At 40.0% G+C, this 21,261-nt stretch overlaps 1 protein-coding gene across 1 annotated transcript in view; it reads left to right on the forward strand.

The window, feature by feature from the left end:
- mob1ba (MOB kinase activator 1Ba) overlaps nt 1–18,354 on the forward strand; it is a 29,036-nt gene extending 10,682 nt beyond the window's left edge. Inside the window, exons 3-7 of the mRNA XM_056270018.1 lie at nt 12,988–13,154; nt 15,519–15,612; nt 16,011–16,144; nt 16,977–17,140; nt 17,277–18,354. Coding sequence (XP_056125993.1) covers nt 12,988–13,154; nt 15,519–15,612; nt 16,011–16,144; nt 16,977–17,140; nt 17,277–17,354 — 637 coding nt within the window. The 3' untranslated portion in view covers nt 17,355–18,354. The remainder of the gene's footprint in view (nt 1–12,987; nt 13,155–15,518; nt 15,613–16,010; nt 16,145–16,976; nt 17,141–17,276) is intronic.
- The last annotated feature ends 2,907 nt before the right edge of the window (nt 18,355–21,261 follow it).

The following is a 21,261-nucleotide window of genomic DNA, read 5'->3' on the forward strand; positions in this document are numbered from 1 at the left end:
CTCTGTTGTGAGTGCTCGTGACAGTCATTTTCTCAAGTTGCTTGAGCATGTGTTCAACCACGGTCTCAGCGTGAGTGCGGGAGTCCTTTGTCCATCGGCACCTACCCAGCTGTATTGTGTTGTTACGCTGGGGTAGTGTGTTCTGTAGGCGTTGTAAGGATCAGGTGGCACATTCACTTTCTGAGTGCGGGTCCGGCAGAAAAGGAGTCCTGGTGCCAGACCTGGTGAGATGTCCGAGTGCGGTTGCCCTCTGGTTGGCTGGAGGCACAGCAGCATCCTGGTAAAAGTGAAAGGGAGAGAGAAAGAGAGAAAGGGAGGAAAAATTTCGCCGGTATGCCACTTGCTTCGGTGTCTTGCAAGTGTCTCTGGTGCTGGTGCTGCGGCGTGCAGCGGCATACATTGACATTACCCCCCTTTTGCACTGTGGCATCACAAGCTGTGGCGCGGTGATGGCATCAGGTGCAGAACGCTGAATGTTGTTTAGTGCACGCAGCATGTGCTTGTCGACGCAGGTTGGCTGAAGGCACCGGTTGTCGGTGGGTGCAGACGGCGGTCGTGGGTGGTTGGAGGGGTAGAGAGGTGGTTGTCTCAAAGTTCATTTGGTTAGTCACAGTCTTTGGTGAGCTGAAAGGTGCAGGGTAGCAAGTTCACATCTCCATTTGGTGCTGAGGCTGTGCCTTTATGGCTGGCTGAGGGAGTTCTTGTGACCTCTGTGACCTGCCAGTTAGGTTCTCTTGACCTGTGTGACTGGAGGGGGAGGGGTTTTTGAACTTGAGCTCAGACATTCAGTTGTTTAGGGTCTATTAAAGGCTCAAAGCGATTTAACAGAACTTGGCCAATCAGAAGTGGGTACGTGATCGGTACACTGGGTGAACGGAAGCTACCTGTTTTGAGCCAAGTGTTGTTTTGGCTGTAGGATTGCACGTTCAGCTCACGTGTTTGGGACTTGAGAGTTCGTTTTGATGCTCAGCTGTAGCACTGAGTCTTTCAGAGAGTTGGGCTGACATTAGCGTGGTGTTCGAGCTAGTGTCTAGCAGGCCTTCAAGGCTCAAATCAATGTCTCTGGTGGTGGTTGGGTAGAGTTTTCGTGCCACCCCCTTTTTGATTAGGCTTTACAGAAGTCTTGGCGTCTGGGCTGGTGTCGTGACTGATGAGCGGTTAGGCAGGGGCTCTGTGGCATTCTGGCACACTTGTTGTGAGTGATTAATGCGTGGCCCTAAAAGTTCAGAACTACTGCTTAATAGGTTCGTTAAGCATTTAGCATAAAGCTAAGTGTCTCTTGTGTCCTTATCTTAGCTGTGACTGTTAGGCTAAGTTTTGTGTGGTTCCGATGGTGTTTCCTGGAAAGGACATAGCCGAGATGAAATAAATGACGTAAGGTGGTTCTTATGACTAGATTATTTCTCTGGACTTAGAGATGGTTCGACGAAGTGAACGATAATAGGGAAAAGGACAGCTTTCTTATTTAAATTCTGCTTATTGTCAATCCTCAGGACTCTAGTAGTGGTGTTGAAGGGTCACAAAACGAGTGCACTGGTTGAAATTAAGCCAAAATAACAAATAAGGGGGTCTGTTTCCTTTCTGGGCCCTATAGGAGATGGAACCACACTCGGACAAGAGAGGCAAAAAAAAAAATTAAATCATATAGATGACCTAATAGACCAGGGAATAGCTGCTTGCTATTATTATCAAGGTCAAAGGAATGAAATAATTAATGAGGAAAATAAAATAAAAATTAAAGCAAAATGGAATAAAATGATCAAACACAGGAATGATCTGAAGTCGAGAATAATCAGTGGCATTAGTGACTAAACTTTGGATTTGCTTTGATCAACACTTTATAGTGGGTTGTAGCGGTTGCATGTTCAAAACCACATCGTGTGTGTCCCTCCAAAGGTTTAGTCAACATGCAGATGAAACTTCCTATGGTTATACAAATTCTTCTGTAGTTAGTTACGCAGTTTACATGTAGTTAAACTTAAGTTTAATTAACAGGGGATCTGCGAAGTTAGTCTTCAACGGTTAGCAAGGAGTATTCCTAAACCAGTGAAGGTGAACTTTAGCTAATAAGAATTGCAAACACGGAAAGTGGATAATTAGAAACCCTAACTGGTGTTGAGGAAAGTATTCTAGAATACTTTGCCCTGTGGAACACAGGCGGTGATTAAGGGTTCAAGTAAATTATGCTAGCTGCTAACTGTGGAAGTTATTTCGCTTAGCCTATGCTGTGCGGGAGCTAGGTTAGCTTAGCCTAAGTTAGCTGGATGCTAGGCTAGATTTAGCTTAGCCACCCATGCTGGTTTGTTTACAAAAGTGACATTACGAGTTAACACTTCCTGTGGCAAGTTGTTGTCATGGGAACCAGAGCATGTCAGAACAATTCAACAGTACTTGAAGAATGTCTGTACATTTTACATGAATCACACACGTTTTAACGGGTTAACAGGAGGCGCCTATACTTTGTTTTTCAAGAACTTGATGTTCCATTTAGTAAACTGCAGATGTGTTTTGGCATTTGCTAATTGTACTAATGCAACTTTGCTCTTTACTTTACATGACTTATTCTATTTGTTTACAAAGTAAGGAAATAGAATTGCTGCAAGTCAACGCTTGTCTAAGCACATGTAGTTACGTCCCTTCTCGTGCATAAATGCTGATTTTTCAGCACGTGACTTGGTTTGATCGCTTAGTAGCTTTCTGCTTGTAGATGCAGCCAAAATTTAGGTGAATTACATCAATCTAGCAACAAATTTATTTTTCTTTTTTTTTTTTCTGAGGGCCTTTACATCGTAGAAAGGGGAGCATCACCCGGGTCTACATAGATAACACTGTTCTGAGTTTTCTTTGTCAGAAACAGGTTTTAGTCATACCGCGATTTGGATTTCCTTTTAACCAAAGCGGAATGGATATCGGTACAGATTACAAGCTGCTGAGATGATACCCTTTTCACACAGACTTACGCTTTAATGCTGAAGTTACTGATACCAGTTGAGAATCTAAGGCTCTTTTACTTGAAGTAGAGATGTCAATTCCAGCTATTGTTTTATCGGCATTTAGACAAGCCAGCGATCGAAACACGTATTGCACGTTTTGTTTTAGTTGGATCGCGATGATCAAGTGCACGCCCGTGGGTTAACGGTAGTTTAGAACTCAGGTGATTTTACTACACTCTGGCGTCAAGGTGACGTATACCCTATTTGGAGCTGGTGTTCTATGTAACTCTTCACTGTCACGGAACCTAATGTTTAGCGGTGCCGATTTACTCAACATCTAGAAACCGTTTGTTTCAAAAGAGTCGTGCATAGTCTGTCGGCCGTTGAGGCTTACATGTCCGTCTAAGATTCCTTTAAATCAGTAAAATTCTAATTTTACAGACGCAGAGTCTTGCAACTCTTTGAGCACACTTTCATCTACTTTTAAAAGTTTTATGTCCGATGTTGATCAAGGACCTTTTAGCTGAGTCTTGCACGGTGTTCGTGCAGTGTGTCTTCTGGTTTTGCAGTTCAGGAATTTGGGGTTTTAGGAATTCTTACTGAGGTGACCTTCACGCATCGTTGAGTGGGCATTGCGTGGGGGCAGAAGAACTATGGTGGCTAACGGGTTTTGGAGGGAAAGTTTCTTGAAACTTGTGTCCTCAGTCACAGGTTCGTTGTAAGTTCCACAGCAAACTCGTTCGGAGCCGGTGGTGGTAGCACAGGTTCTTCTAGGTCTGTGCTGCTGGGTGTCTGTGACGTGTGTTCACCGGTTGGAGACTGCAGGTGAAAAATCAATGTCCTGTAGATTGTCAGAGATGTGTGGAAGGCGGGCTTTTTCACCCCCCTTTTCAGCTCTTGTGCGTTGGCTGAAATGTGCGGACCGGTCAGGGGAAACTTGTGGTGTGTGTTTCCCCTTTTCAGGTCATGCTGCAGTCTATAAGAGTGTGGCAACTCTGTGTGATCGGTGCCAAGTTCGTGTTCGAGATCTTGTCTCTGTTGAACGGGCTTGTGGATGGTCGCACGGGCCTCTTTTGGGTTTTTCGCAGGCCGTGCGCTTTCGAGTCTCTTTCAGTTAGGTCTCTGCTCTTTGCAAGAGGCTTCACTTTGTCGGAGTTTCTCGTCGAGTTCCTCTCTGGTTCTTTTCTCTGACTATTCACTTCGGTCTGTGTCGATGAAGGTTAGCCAGGGTGGTTTGAAGTCTTTCCACTTCCTTCTTGTAGCTAGGGGTCGTTGTCATCCTCGGCTTGCATCCTTAGCGTTGCAACTTTGTGCTCCAGGGCGATGCGGCTCCTTTCGTGGAGACGTTCTTGTGTGATGAGCTGGCAAGTGAGGTTGACGTGTCTGACCGGTCTTTGTCGTGGGAGCTTTGGCTTGGTTTGTGCGCCGTCAGCTTGTCCACGTCTGCGATGCTCTTGGCTCGAGGCTCTGAGTCACTAGCGTCCTCGGGCAGGAAGTTAGCCGTCATGGCCGTCAGCCATGTGTCGAGGTTGTCCCAGCGGGTTGTGGGACCGGAACAAACTGGCTTCACTGTGGGCGAGAGGAACACAACACACGCAGAGAGACCAGTGCAATTTCGTTCTACGTTTAACGAGCTATAATACGGGCTATGCCGTGTATGAAAATTTTGGTTAACTGATGCAGACAGTTAAATCATTCGGTGGGACAATTTAGGTAGTTCAGTATGGGCCTGAATAAAATTTAACAGGGCGGTAGCTTAGTGGTCACCTGTTGATGCTAACGGCTTGGTTTGTCAAACTCTTATTCAGCGTTCCTTGTTGTCTCAGATAGGCTCTGTCTTCTAGGTGAACTGAAAGGAACAGAGCACAACAGAAAAGAGCAGTGGCAAGATAGCAAAGTTTGAAGTAACATGCAACCATTAAAGATGGAAAGTTCTGTAATGAAATGGCGTCAATAGTACACAGGAAGTGTTACAAGGGAAGAGGAGGCCTAAGCCTGCGGTTTGTGGCTCGGAGAGGAGAAGGGAGCCACACGCTTCAATGACCGGGGGAATTCATAGATTCTGTGGCCAATACTAAGTGGATGGGTTTAATACCTTTTTCTAGTTTGCCTGGGGTGAAATGAGGTCATTCCGCTCGAAGTCAGCATCGTGGCTGGTCCCTCTGTCGCCCCAAACACTTGGCAGCAGTGTCCCGGGCCTTTCGGTGCATCTGTACCTAGGTGCGCCCTTTCAAGCAACTTTACCTGGAACACAACCGGCGGTGCTGAATTGGTAATGTCGTGTTGCGGGCCGCACGAAGGGAAAGATACAGGAAAGTCCGAGACCCGTGCTCAGTCAGTGCTGGTGACGCAGATCAGACGAACCACCCGCCGGACCTCGAGCAGAGCTGACTGTCAAATTGCCACAGCCCGAGAGAGCTTTCTACCTACAAACACAAAACAGGATGAAGAACAATTGAACCTCAACGTGAATTAAAGCTCTTTTATCTAAATCAAATTGAGTGTCTTTTTTTTTTTTAGAAAAATCAAAGGCAACGGCTTTACTAAAATTATGGTAAAAACAAAGGGAATTATGACAATGTTAATTATCAGAATAACCTAGTCTCCCTTCGGAGGAGAGTTTTAGAGCCGCAGGAAGAGCACAGGAGGAAGCAGGCTGTAGTGGCGCGTTTGGGCCACAAAGGGTTTTGGGCCACTTCCTCTTAGTGGTCAAGCTGGCTGACAGAGAACTTGATTTAAATTGCATTCAAACTGGTTTAAATACGATTCAAATCAAGCGTATTCATAGATGTTAAGTAACTTCTAGAACAGCAAGGAGACAGTTGTAATAAAATCAAATCAAAATTATTAACAATAATTTGAAAAGGGAAATATAGAAAAAGCCATAAAACAATTCCCAACGGGCAATGAGACTTAATTCAAATTAACCTTGAAATCGGTTTGTTTCAAACCAAATTTGAATAAGTGTAGGAAATTAAGGGTTGGCCTTATGTTTGATGATCACGACCCCAGTGAGGTGTCAGTGGTAGTAACCAACACAAGATCAATTGGGAGAAAGCCATTTCAAAACAGAGCGGTCATCAGAAACTGCTAAGACATAATTTTGAATTTTTTAAGTTCAAATGTGGTTTGAACCAAAATCCAAAACAAGTGCACACAGTCAAGGCAGGGAAAATCATGTTAGTAAACGAGGCTGTAAATTGCCATGCATTGAAAGTTAGAAACACGAGTTCAAAATCTCACTGGTAAGCTTTGAAGTTGTGGGAAGAGAAAATTGAAGAAAAGACGCTTTACCGCTAGTGTCCACACGATGGCGCTATTGCGCTCATGGAGGGTAAAGTCAGGACGTGGAGGCCGTCTGATACTGGGAAACTCAAGGGCGCGCCCTAGCGTTTGGCAGTAGCATTGCAACCCGCCTGCTTTCACAAGTGACTGTCTCAGAGGACGTGCAAAGAATTACACGCCTCAATTGCTGCATCAATCCGAAATAGTGCGGAATTTAAATATCGACGGATTTCTTTCCGGTTCTATATTTCACAAAACGGCGTGGCAGGATTTTTCCTACACACACACATAGGGACAACAGGAATTACACGTCTGTCGTTCGGATACAAATACATTTATCAAATAGCATTTTATGATTTACAATGTTTTTTAGGTTTTGGATTTTTTTTTTCGATGCTATGTTTTACAAGCACATCTAGCAGGATTCGTCGCTGCGTTGTGCGAGAGAAAACAGGAATTATTCATCTGTTTTTCGACTCCCATAACATATGTCAAATAGCATTGATTAAAAATGTTTTCAGTTTTGGATTTTTATCGGTGCTATATTTATTGAACACGTTAGCAGGTTTTCTTCGCTGCGTCGTGCAAAAGGAAACAGGAATTATTCATCTGTTTTCGACTCCAAGCATATATCAAATAGCACTTGTGATAATATGCTTTTCGGTTTTTTACAATTGAGTAGCTAAGTCAATGTTTTAACCAGGAGTTTTTATCGTTAATCTAACGATTATAAAATAAGGCCTTTTTAAGAATAGTGAAAGAGCATCGATTCACTAAATCTTGTCTTCACCCTGACAGAAGAACATCGTTCGGACAGGGGAGTTTAACATTAAAAATGTCGTCGTTCAAAAGAGGTTTCGTCTTTTGTGGGACAAATTTAATACTATGAACTGCAGTTTACTTTTAGTTATTAACAATGGCAAACGGAATGTCAGACATTATTTTGCAGCGGTGAGTTCGCATTGCGTTCGCTCACTCGAGGCGCACGTACAATATTAAATCACAATATAGACATAGATTGAAAACTGATTTTGCTCATAAAACAAGTTTAAAATGTGCCTGCATTCTCCACCATTTGTAAGGATTCAGGGCGGATCTAATCCGTGGGGAATTTGCATATCATAATTAATAATTGGTAATTAATAATTATTCATACATGTTTGGATTAGATCTGTCTTACATGTTAATAAATCTCCCGATAAGGGAGGATCGGTCATTCTACCTGCATGCGTGCATGTGAATCCCGGAAATTAACCACAAGTTGCTTGCAGTTAATTACACGGGCCATGTTTCACACACAGGTAAAATGAATTAGCTCAATTGTCAGGATAATATTTGTGGGATCCACAATATCATCTTACTTTATAGGATGTCAGGAAACGCAATTCTCTGGCCAGAAGAATTGGGTTTCCCGCCCATCAACACATAACGTTAACGTTACTCTTTAAAGTATCTGTAATTCGTAAAGCTTGTAGCATTTAGACCTTTGGCACTTAAGTGACTTGAAATTGAGCAAAGAGACAGCACATCAATCTAATGAATATATAATTAATTTAATAGAGGCATGACTACTTATGTATTTACTACGGTTACATGGGATATATGTATTTACAAACACATAGACAACAATGAACGATACAATAAGACATCAATGAACGAGAAATGCATAAAGTTTGGACAATTGATAACTTACACGCGTGAGCGAGTAAGAGAGAGAGGAAAGGGGATGGGGAGAGAGAGAACAGAGAAATTGGGAGAATTTCATTGGCAGGAAGACATTCACCTCTCCGATTACAACACGGAACATCATCTTAAAACTTCTTAGAAGCTCTATAAAGAGATTTATACTTGCAATCAACGTATGTTATGGTTTCTCTCTGTGCCGAAACATTCCTGTACGGCCCTGTCTGGCCGCGTGAGCTGAGTCCTTTGGGTGTGAGGAAGCGTCACGTGGGCTGCTTGGCGCGCGTGTTGAACGGAGGTTTACAGTCTTTGTTGTAACATTTCCAAAGGGAAATAGTTCGGCTAAGTTCGTTTCACTTCGTGGAAGTGAACTGAGTCGGCTACGGAAAACAAAACTTTGACTAACAAAAAGGGAATAAAGATCTCTACGGGGAAATCACGCGGAGTTAACGTTGCATCTTTCCATGGCTTTTGAAGAAGCGTGTGTGTCTCTCGGTCCGGCGCGTCACGTGGTCACGTGCGCGTGTTTCTCCTTCAAAGAGAGCGCGCGCTCGTTTAAAGGTCCCTTGTAGATGGATTTGCTGAAGAGATATGTCACGGGGTTTCCTTTTCAATCGTCGATTGGAATTAAACACAGAGACTTATCTACAAATGAAAAACACAACTAAACTAGAAACAAATAAAAGAAAGGCGAAGAGCTCGCCCGGAGGCGAGACGTTACATCATGACACGGGAGGAAGAGAGCGAGCGCAGGGGAGAAGCGTCATTTATCACACTATGAGAAATCCAGCCTCTTCCTGTTGGCTTGGCCAATTAGAGGGTTGGAAGTTTACAGGCGGGACTTTGGGTTTTATTTCTCTTTGTCTTGTCAGACTGCTTGTCTAATTAAATTATGACCTGTGTTAGGAAGGGTCATTTCTACTGCAGAGATGTGTTATGCACATAATCATACCTTTTACGGTGTGTTCATACATATATCTGGCTGAGTCAAGTCAAGGGCATTTTTACGATATCAAACACGACTGTTATAGGTAAACATTTACATTAAAAATACACCTAGGGTATTTATAATTCACTTTTAAGTTACGGACAAATTATAGTCATTACAATGTGACATGGGCAAATGGACACACATAAAAACACATCGAATATATCGGGTTAAATGTCTTTTAAAGAAAAGAAGTTTCTTTCTCTTTGAACATCAAATTCCAAGTCAGTCATACAAGTGTCTCGTAACAGGAAACCACGCTCTGTCCTGAGTGTGGGTGTCAGCTGTGGGGGAGGTGTGTGTGTGTGTGTGTGTTTGTGTGTGTTTTTTCAAGTTCCAGGCCTTTTGGGGCTAAAGGCTTTGGGATTTTAGCACGAAGGTATTTAGTTATTCAGATTCACCCTGGCCCAGTCCTTACAGTTCATTCACAGTACATTAACTAAGTTAATAAAAGATAAAATAAGAATTAAAACTCAATTTCAAATGCATTAGTAAATGTTGAAATTAACAAACTACCGTAACAATGAATAATTCTTCTACAACTTGTATTAACCTTATTTAATGCTAAAAATGCAATGTTATTGTAAAGTGTTACCCTTTCATATGATTCCAAAGAGTCGTGCTTAAAGATGGCCATTAAAATGTAATAAAGACCTGTATTATGTATACGTAATATAGCCTATAGTCTCTCACTTTATTTGCTTCTATATTTTAGAACACTTGATGATTATCTAATCAAAATAACAAGATCTATTGTAGTGATTAAAAAGATCTTAAATCGAACGCGTTTCTGATTAGTTTAGTTTATCAATGTTGAGAAAGCAATCACGTCACTAGTTTTAAATATGCAACTTCGTCGGCTAATGAATGCATAAAAATTACCAGCCGGATAAAAATAATGCAAATAGATGGTAACAATTGCGCCATAAAACATTTGGGTCAGGTCTGCGTGTGTTTTTGTCACATTGCATTAACGGTTGACTGAGGTAATGTTAGAGTCCTCACAGCCTCGACGGCAAACTACTGTTCTTTCTCTGCTGATGCAGCATCTAGTCAACAAATGAATTAATTTGTAATGATATGGCAATATGTAGCTACTTTAGTGTTATGTATTCATACCGTTTCGCTGTCGGTGTTTTAAATGTCAGCGCTCTCACTGCGTGTTCTCTCCGTGCTGCGCGCTGCCTCACGTGTTAACGTAAACAACTCAGCCAGTGATAGTCTGTTATTTGTCCTCTAGAGGCCGCTCTCACTCTGTATAATGCCAGCAGTCTCTTCTGTTCTGAGCGCTCTCGTGCTGTGTAATGACCGCGCGCACTTCTCAGCCGCTCAAGCAACGGACGCAACCCGGAAAAACTATCGGTGTGGATTTTTGCCGATAACGATAGTTCCACCAAACAACTATCGGTGCCGATTAATCGGCAAAACCGATGAATCGGTCGACCTCTAATATCTATTCATGTCAACTGCTTTCTCTGGGTCAGCGGCAGTGCCAACGCAGATTTTAATGTTCGCTGTGATCGTACTTGTAAAAGGTTTAATAGTCATAGCCGAATTTCTCTGTCATTTAGTAATAAGATTGTGTGGGTGTTTGTATTGAGATTGCAATTTTTTAAAGTGCCCCTATTATGGATTTTTGAAAATGACCTTTCATGTAGTGTAACCTAGCTCTAAGTGAATGAAAACATACGGCAAAGTTTTCTTCTGAAAGTGCTCTGTAAGTTATTGTCTTTCAAAATTAAAGAGTCGACTCTGAGTCAATAAAATGAATCGTTTTTCAAACGAGTCATAAGCCGTTTCATTGTGACGTCAAGACGAAACATTAGCATATTGTCCGCCCACTTATTGCGCGCACAGACACCAGGGAAAATAAATTAGAAAAATACTCTGTAAATAAGTACAAGTAAAATAATCGTTTGTTGAGGGACATGCACTTGTTAATGCTGATTAGATGGTGAGGAATTAGAGTTGCAACATCTCATAATGTCCCTCAAACTGAGTAGCGTATCACTGAGGAACGTCCTGCTCGAGTCGTCCTTACGATGGAGGTTCTTTCTAGGGTTGGGCCGATGGACGATATCATCGTCCATCGTGATGGCTGACAGACATGAGAACATCAGACAAAAGATGTTTGTGATATAGCGTGATATAGCCTATGACAAGCGCTGAGCGCGTCCGTCTTTGGCTCAGCGCCAGCCATAGCGCGAAAGCACGCAGTTTGAATCTGGCAGTTATGTCACGTCACTGTACATTCGCTCTTAGTGCTCAGCTGCTGTAGCCTGGTTAAAACCAGACCATTCTCAGTTGTAACTGAGTTATGGTCTGGCAAAGCGTCATAGACAAATCATTTCCAGAGGGGCGTCACCAACGGACGTTGTGGATAGAGCTAAAACCAATCAGAGCGATGAAGGAGATGACGTATGCAGAGCGGCGGAGAAATGTTTCTCCGAGTGTTGTTATTTGCTCGATGTTTAACAAAAAGGAAACGTTCAAAACGCTTAAAACAGACGCGATAGCTGATTTGAACGAGTGATGTTCGACGGCGGCATCCATCTTTGTAATGTAGGCTAAAATCTGCTTCAAAATCCCAGCGCTGTGTCATCGTGTAAAGCCCGCCCCAACGTTTCTGATTGGTGCCTCGATTTCGACAGATTGGAAATGGGCTTGAATGAGCTCTTTGCCAGACTAACTTTCAGAGCAAATCTAAATTTGCCGGAAGTTGTCTGGGTTTTCCCCGGCTACAGCTGCTGCAGAGTGTGCCGAAATCAAAATTGCTGATGAGATATAGAGGAAAAGATCTAGTGGAAAATGAGAATATTACGAAAATACCCCCCCCCCATATCAACGTCCATCGCGATGTTTCACTGTAGACATCGTCTGATGCCAAATTGGTAGACATCGCCCCAACCCTAGTTCTTTCAATGTTTCATCATCGGACTCGCGCTCGGATTGATATGGTAAAATCGACGTCATTGTTCGTTACTGTGTTTAGTTTACGGTGTAGGAAGCCTCAGGACAGCTGACGTTGTAATGTCAATGGCCGTTTTTGTTTTCGATGCGCGTGCTGTACACGGTAGACCAATCACAACAGACTGAGCCGTCTGGCCAATCAGAGCAGAGTAGCTCGCGGAAAGGAGGGATTTAGAGAGATTGATTCATCTGACGAGTTATTTGAGAGTCAATAAAAATGTGATGTGCAAATGTATATTATGATAAAATGAAACAGTTTTTTGACCTTTGATGCATGTAAACCTGTTGTAGGAGACTCCAAAACAACATTAGGAAACTTTAAAATAGCATAATAGGGGCAATTTAACAAATAATCAAGCAGCTCTACTTTAAAGAATATTATTCATGGAAATATACCCGAATTAATTTATCCCAGCAGCTACGAAACGTTGTTGAAGAATATTACCCTTCATCTTTGCTTGTATTTTGAGTGCTAAATAATAATAATAATAATAATAATTCATTACATTTATATAGCGCTTTTCTAGGCACTCAAAGCGCTTCACATGGAAGGGGGGAATCTCCTCAACCACCACCAATGTGCAGCATCCACTTGGATGATGCGACGGCAGCCATATTGCGCCAGAACGCTCACTACACACCAGCTTACTGGTGGAGAGGAGACAGAGTGATGAAGCCAATCAGTGTATATATATATATATATATAGGGATGATTAGGAGGCCACGATGGACAGAGGCCACTGGGCAAATTTGGCCAGGATGCCGGGGTTACACCCCTACTCTTTCGAAAGACATCCTGGGATTTTTAATGACCACACAGAGTCAGGACCTCGGTTTAACGTCTCATCCGAAGGACGGTGCTCTTTGACAGTATAGTGCTGCCAGACTATTATGGTACTCTACTATATAAATGTGACTTTTCCTAACCAATACCTGCTTCTGTTCTTTCTTACCTCATTACTTTACTGTTTAATCCCACACAAACAGGTTTCGTAACTAAAAATAAACAGTATGTCATGTTCAATGATATCATTTTGCTTGACCAAGTATTTTTTGATCCAGTGCAAGTGTGCAGCAAATAATGAAAGTGTGAACATCCTGCATTCTTACTCTTCTGTTATTCCACAGTGGAAGCCGCTCGTCAAAGACGTTTAAACCGAAGAAGAACATTCCCGAGGGCTCGCACCAGTACGAGCTCCTGAAGCATGCAGAGGCCACTCTGGGCAGCGGGAACCTGCGCATGGCCGTCATGCTGCCCGATGGAGAAGATCTCAATGAATGGGTGGCAGTCAACAGTAAGCATGTGACTTTAATCTAGGGATTTTTTTTTTTTTTTTTTTTTGCTGCATCAGTGTGTGTGTTAAAAAAACTGCAGTGATTATAAAAGTTGTTTATGTTTGTCCTCTTCTTAATTGTAAGTAGGTCTGTAGAGTTAAAAATAAATTTCATTTAAGAACTACATACCTATAAAAGTATGGGATGTATATATGTCATTATTATTGTTCTTCTCTCTAATGAATAATGTGAATAGCCTAATGATGTAGACATGTCATCATGCATCATTCCTTCTAATAGCATCTCAGACAAATGTGTCTGTCACATTCAGTATTGTGGCCTCAAAGAAGTAGCTCCTAAATATCAAAATTTTTTCCCTTAAAGGTTTAGTTCACCCAAAAATGAAAATGATCCCATAATTGTAACTTTATAAATTGTAACTCTGCTGGTTGTCAATACGTAATGCTTCGGTTCAGAGTTCACTCTCACTTTTCGGCCAGAACTCGTTACCGGAAGCCTGTGATTATAGTTTATAAAGTTATAAATATGGATTTTTTTTTTTCGCTTCACTTCAGAAGGCCTTTATTAACCCTCTGGGGACGGATTGGGCGGTACCGCCCAAAATGGCATACTTTTACAAATGTGTAATTATCTTAAAAACTATTAATGATAGAGAGCTGCGGTCTTTTTTACCGTCTTCCTCAGATTCCGCTGAAAACAGTGATACCCGGCTTTGTAAATATACACACTTCCTTGTTGCGCAATACCACTATGTAAAAGGCCAATGAAATCGATGTTGTTTGGCAGATTCCGCGAACAACAACCAATTGAAAAATTGCCGATGGAGAAATATGTTTCTTACCCAATCAGAGGAAGGTTACCATGACCTTTCTAGCAAATCAGAGGACTCTATAGCTTTGCAAGGGGTGGTACTATATAGTTAGGGATATGACGCAAACAGCGTTGAATGGAGAGAAGGAGAGAGAGCGAACGGAGGCTTACGGAGCGGATTATCAGAGATTTATATGAGAGAGAGAGAGACAGAACAATTATAAAATATATATTTATATACACATACATACAATTATAGCATTATTTATTGTTTTAGCACTTTTATGATGGCAAGCAGTCAACGATTTACGGTGGAACAAGCTCTGGAACAATTACTGGAGAGTGACGAGGAGAAAGCATTGCTTAGAAAATTCTAAGCATTCCTAAGAAAAACACCTGGGACTATTTGTAAATAGTTACATTTTTCATTGTTCTTTACACATTTTATTTAACAATTACACATGTCTGTCAAGCAAAGGCTTTGACAAATATATTTTTTGTTCAAAAACTGTTCACTATTTTTGTGTGATGTGTGATTTTCAGAAATAAATGAAAAAAATCTAATTTCCGTTTTTGAAATTCTCTAGTTTATAGTACATTTTTCACTCATACTTCCTTTATAAACACATTACATGCATGCTTACGTTATCTTAGGGTCTTCTGAATCCATAGATACCAAACACATAGTGATCCATCTCCATTACATATGGTTTATAAGCCCAAATGTAAAAATAGAGAAAACGGACCAAAAAGGACTTAGTCCCCAGAGGGTTAACCCCCTGGATTACATTTATGATGGATGGATGCTCTATTTGGGCTTTAAAAAAATGGTACCATTCACTCCCATTATAAAGCTTGGAAGAGCCAGGGTATTTTTATTTTATTTTTATATATATATATAATTACGATTGTGTTTGGCTGAAAGAAGAAAGTCATATACACCTAGGATGGCTTGAAGTTGAGGTGAAGTTCATTTTTGGGTGAATAACCCTCTAATATTAAAAATGTTGTTTTCACAAATTTCCTATGTGTACATATCGGTACATGTGCTAAAATCTCGGATTTCAAAACTCTTTAAAATAGGTACAGTCAAAATCAGTGACTCGTGTGTTTAAATGGATCTTCCCAGTTATCAATTTTATAAGGCCTGTTTGTAGGTCAGTTTTGCAACATTTCAGAGGCAGTTGCTTGGATCCATTCAAGGCCTCTGGCCTCCTTCTATTTTTAACAATAAAGGCAGTGGAGTTTTCTTAGGTTGTTAGCCTCATGGACAGAGGGCTGAATACAGACTCTGGCAGCGCTGATGTTGCTAGGGTTTAGGGTTTCATCTAATTACTGCAGCTCATGAAATATTGGGTGTACCGAACTTCTGTTATAAAATTACAGCAGGGTTTCCAAAACCCCTTGAGGTTTGTGATGGAACTGCATAGGGTAGATATTTATTTTGTTATTGTTTAGAACAAAATATTATTCATTTCCGACCGTAGGTTTTTTTAAATGTTTTAAGATGCTGGCATGAGTTTGTACTATAATGCTGTTTCATGTGCTTGTAGCTGTGGACTTCTTTAACCAGATCAACATGTTGTATGGAACCATCACAGACTTCTGCACTGAGGAAAGCTGCCCACTAATGTCTGCTGGGCCTAAGTAAGTATTAACAGGGATTTATCATGTGAAATATTTTGAGCATTACACTACTATTCAAAAGTTGTTGTTTTTTTGTGTGTTTTTTTGTTTACGTTTTTGAATGAAGTCTCTTGTGCTCACGAAGGTTGTGAGCATAAGGAAATTCACTTTTGAATGGTAATTACAGATTAAAGTACAGCAGTGTTGCATTAAAAAAAAAAAATTTTTTAGTAACGTAGTTACACGTTACTACATGTACTTACTATAGTAATAACAGTAGCTAACCCTAAACCAAACCCTAATCGTAACTCTATAAAAAGTGCATGTAGTTAACTAATATCACTCTTGTAATTACATTGTAACTACATCACAAGTGTAACCATATTTCTTTTAATTAGTTTTTTGTGTGTTGTCTGCAGGTATGAATATCACTGGGCTGATGGAACCAACATAAAAAAACCAATAAAATGTTCAGCTCCAAAGTACATTGATTACTTGATGACTTGGGTCCAAGATCAACTTGATGATGAGACACTTTTCCCTTCAAAAATAGGTGTGCTACTCCTTTGATTTATTGTGCATGATATAGAAATTTAGCATGCTTTTTTTTCTTTGTATAGCTCCTCATGATCAAGGAGGGAACTGTCCACACGGTGGCGCTTTTAAAACATCATCAAAACATGCTTTAAACAATTCAGTCTTCTCAAGGAACCTAGTTACCACATCCACAACATAATTATATTCTGCCATATTCATTTTTCGACCATTTCCTTTTGCTTGGATTCTCAAGTGCCCCTATTATGCTCTTTTAAAGGTTCCTAATTTTGTTTTGAAGGTCTCCTACAATAGGTTTACTTGCATCGAAGGTCAAAAAGCACTTTAATTTTCTCATAATATACATTGCAGCATCACCTCTTTTCTCACAGTGTCTGAGACAGTTAGATAAAATGAAACGACCACTTCCATATTTGAATTTCAGCTCTGGAGGCTTGTAGTGATACGAACAGTAATGATGGCGTCAGTTTTACCGTATTAATTCGAGCCAGAGTCCTCATCCTTTGGAAGTGCATGCAAGATGGACTTGCTTTCGCAGCACAGAAAATGGCGTCTTCTTGACAAGTGACAACACAAACCAAACTTGTCCATGCCTCAGCTACAACTACAGGGCAGGTCAAAGTAAACGTTGTTCGCAGGCAGCCAATGAAGACCATAGGCTGCCGCTGACATTATGCAAATTTGTTTCAAACCTACGTAGGTTTGTGCAGAAAGTAAGGACTTTTTACATTCACAAACAACTATATTTACACACTACATGTAAGGTAATGTCAGAAAAAAAATGCATAAGAGGGTCATTTTAAAGTAGTTTTTCTGTGTGACATTTATAGGGGTCCCTTTCCCAAAGAACTTCATGTCGGTGGCCAAGACCATTTTGAAGAGACTCTTCCGTGTTTACGCTCACATCTACCACCAGCACTTTGACTCTGTTATCCAGCTGCAGGAGGAGGCGCACCTCAACACCTCTTTCAAGCACTTTATCTTCTTTGTTCAGGTGTGTACTTGTCATTGAGGTGTGTGAGTTAGTGTTTGCCTGGGTGGTTTGGCTTATCATAAGCAGATGAATATGATGTTTTACAGGACCAACTTAAATTAAAACACCTCTCTCTCTCTCTACTTTTTTTTTTCAGGAGTTTAATTTGATTGATCGTAAAGAACTAGCACCCCTTCAGGAGCTGATTGAGAAGCTCACATCCAAGGACAGATAAATCTGCTCTTTCTATCAGCATCTTCTCTAGTTTCTGTGTACAGGCAGCCTGGCTTTGTTCTCTCTGTGTTTGACAGGTGTGTGGGAATGTTTTCCTTTGAGAGTTACCAAAAGGCGGACTCCAAAAAAGCCCTTGATAAGCCACAGCTCAACTATAGGTCAAGGTTATAGTGGAATTATACTGTAGTCCTTTTGACGTCGTCTCAAACACAATCTAAGTGCCTGATACGTCCACTTTCAAAATTGCTAGCGTTTGTATAAAAAGCACTACCATTGCTATAAAACTTGCTTTCGACTTTATTTTAGGAGTACATAATAATTAGCGGTTTGTTAGTTTTTTTCCTCTTAATGGATTTATTTAGAAGTTCATAGATTTAAAAATACTGAATGAAGCATTCATAGATTTTTCACGGAGATGAAGATAAATATTTAAGTCTTAGCTTCTCTTAAGTGCTCATTTTAACTGCTCCCTGTGTCTAATGACGTATTTGGGATTTCCGTTATCAGTTTCCGTAGTAGTTGAATTGAGATTTTATCCAGCCCTCAGTGAATCTTTCCTTATTGTTACACATTTCACTCATTAACGAAGAACACTGGGCCTCTCAGTTGGCCTCCCAATGCTTTTATACCACTACATTACTTTTGAATAAGGAGGCTACTTGTTGTTGAGCCAGTTTTACAGATTCACTCCCAGAGGTCAGGGGTTTGTCTGTTGGAAGATGGGATGAATGAGCTGACTATGCAAGATCAGTATGTACTATTAAATCTAATTTTCTCATACAAATACACCTTTTACATTCTTTTGCAGATTCTGTTCACAGATGTGGACATTATAGACGCCTTTAAAAAAAAAAAAGTATCTTTTTAATGTGAAGGATACATTTTCAATCTTAATTTTTACTCCTCCCAGTCTGTATTAGTGTTTCAAAGATCCAAATGAAAAAATCTTTAAATTAAAACAAGATAAGTTATGAGGTGGTTTGCAAAATTTGAATAAAATCTATGACAGATTGATTCAAACTTGATGCTAGTTTAATAACACACAACAATAATATTGCTGACAAGATAGTTGGTGGTCCTTACTATAATTTAAGCAGTGCATACGTTTGGTCTTAATGAAGTTTCACCCCATGAATGTTTATTTTTGTGAATGTTACAAAAAATGTGTTGCTCTGAATAACACACAGCTAAAATGTTTCTCAGAGATTTTCACATCACTTCATTTTAGAACAGTATGAGATTGATTATAGACAAATGTGATAAACATTTTGATGGCAAGTTGTAAATACTGTAAACAGAAAAGGTATGCAATTGGAATAACATGAGATGTCACTTGCTGAACTTTTGTGGTACAATGCTGAATACTGTTTATAGGGAAATAAACCCGTTTGAACAAAATCTGGATTTGTGTTTTTGGTTTTGTTAATAATATGAGCATCAGTATGTATTTGTTTTTTCATTAATGAATTATACTAGCTATTACTATTACTAAACATATTTAGAATAAAAAAAAAAAACTTTACAACAATATATGCATATACGTGAAACAGATTTTTTTTTGTACCCACTTCATACATAAAAAGGGTCTTGGTGAGATCCAGTTCCTTCAAATCAAAATTCTTTACATAAAGTGTACTCATTATTTTAATACAAGTCTGGCCTTTCCCATAACCCCTCCTTTAATCAAAGAAATATTTTAAAAAGGAAGGAGCACATTGTCATGCGTTTGGGTGTGATATAATCTGTCGTCTGGAGATATCAATTTTAACTTGTCAGTCAACTTAGTCATATGTGATCATGATTTGGTTGGTCCCTCAGGTTTCCAGTGTTAATTTTCTTGTCCTGAATGATGTTTGTTGAAATGAGACAAACACAATCATCAATCACAAACCCCATGAGCCAATATCAACCAATTACAATTAGAAAGTTACTCCAGGTGTGTATCTGAGGATTTAGAGACATTTGCAGTCATCTTTTTCATCAGTTTCTATTGAGTTCTTTCACCTTTTGAGCACTTTTTGAGAGGACTGTGAGCTCCCTGCACTTAAAAATAGAGGTTCTACATTGCATCTATCTAGAGTTCCATGAAAAACATTTAACTGGTAAATACTGGGTAAGAAAAATTGTGAGATAGTTAAAATGTTCCTCTCACACTAGGGACAAAAGGTTCCTTTAAGAACTGTGCACTGAAAGGTTCTTTGGGGAACACAAAATAGTTCTTCTATGGCATCGCTGTGAAAACCCTCTTTTGGAAACTTTATTTTTAAGATTGTGTCAGTAGGCCTACTTCATTTCTAAAGCCAGGTGACATCGGCACTCAGATTCAGGGAAGTCAAGGTTGTTTTAAACCGTAACCTGCTTTAAAGATGTCCAGACAGTAGTTCTTGGCATTTGACATGAGTAGGGATCTCCTGATCATGTTCTTCCTCCATTTAAATCCTCTTTGGGCCTCACTCTCAATGGGCACTTTATCTTATCCAACTTTCTGTTTTAAAACGGCACGACAGTGGCTTGAGCAGTGTAGATAAATGGGGATCTACTTCTAAAAGCAGTTATAAAAATGAACATGACCTTTTGAACGATCAGCGACCGCAAACGCACACCATGGGTATCGTCTCAGAAAGCACCAGAAAACTCCAGAAAATTTGATCATCCCTGAAAGTAAACACTTGTATTCTAGATTTTGGACGCAAACCTACAGCTGCAGACATAAAAGCTCACAGAAGAGGGAGACAAAACATCTTTGACTGAAAGCTGAATCGTTGAACTGCATCTCCTGACTGGCCTCACGCTAACGCTGAATTCACACAACGTTCAGTAAAAAGACAGAAGTAGCTACGAGAACACAAAGACTATCTACCGTAATATCTTTCCCAGAGTTGCTTTTGTTTATAAAGGTCAGAGATTTCAATGGACCTGATTGTTAAAGGTTGATTTAATAATAAGAATAATCTGATTCTTTCACTTTCTTAAAGTTTTGTTTGAAAAGATTGGGTTAGTCTTAATATCACCTGATATATATGACAAGCTCTGTAATATCATCAAGAATTAATGGAATCATATGTTGTTCTGACATGTGAGTTGTATTAGGTGGAACCAATTATAGGCCTAGCCCAGAGCTTGTCTTGTTTGCAGTTGAAAATCAAGACTGAATTTCCATTTTCATATAGTCTTTCCTCGCTTGGTAATTGTATTGTGCAAATGTCCCCATTGCTAAATAGCCTACTGTGATTTCTCAAATGTTACATGTCTGCAGTATTACTGGAAGTAAGTGTTTGTCATCCATATCTCATATACTCTGCGTTGATTGAAATAGCTTATGCACTTGTCTCCTGAGCTTTTGATTTATTATTCACCTCTGAGCGACTTCATTCAGTCTGTTCCTTTAATTTATTCCCTGAAGGTTTGATTCCATGCCATCTTGCTGCCTTATTTAAAAAGCCATATTGCAGAGCCTTATAATAATAATAATAATAATTTGTAATCTTTTTTTTATGCCCAACTGATGTGCCGCTTGCGTAAGGATGCCATTATTTAATATCCAGGACTCCCATCGTTCACAGCAGTTTAATGCATTCCGTTTACTTTGACAACTAAAAATATTTTGGTTGATCTTCATTGAATCACATGACTCCTGTATGTCTGTCTCTAACCAATTATCAAGAACAAGTGAATACAACAACAAACCTACATTTATTTTATCTAGGAATGATTACTACAGTATAGTCACATAGGCCTACTTTTCGAAATTTTGCAGTTGGTTATGTTTTTTGAAAGAAGGTTGATTTGATCAAAAGTACTTATTCAAAAGTAAAATATTACTGAAAATATTTGTTTTCACATGATACTTTAGAATAATTCTGAAATGCTGATTTGCTTCTCAAGAAACATTTTTTGATTATTATCAA

Source organism: Rhinichthys klamathensis, unplaced genomic scaffold (genome assembly GCF_029890125.1).
Source record: "Rhinichthys klamathensis goyatoka isolate OS25496 unplaced genomic scaffold, OSU_Roscu_1.1 h1tg000296l_1, whole genome shotgun sequence".
Lineage (NCBI taxonomy): Eukaryota > Metazoa > Chordata > Actinopteri > Cypriniformes > Leuciscidae > Rhinichthys > Rhinichthys klamathensis.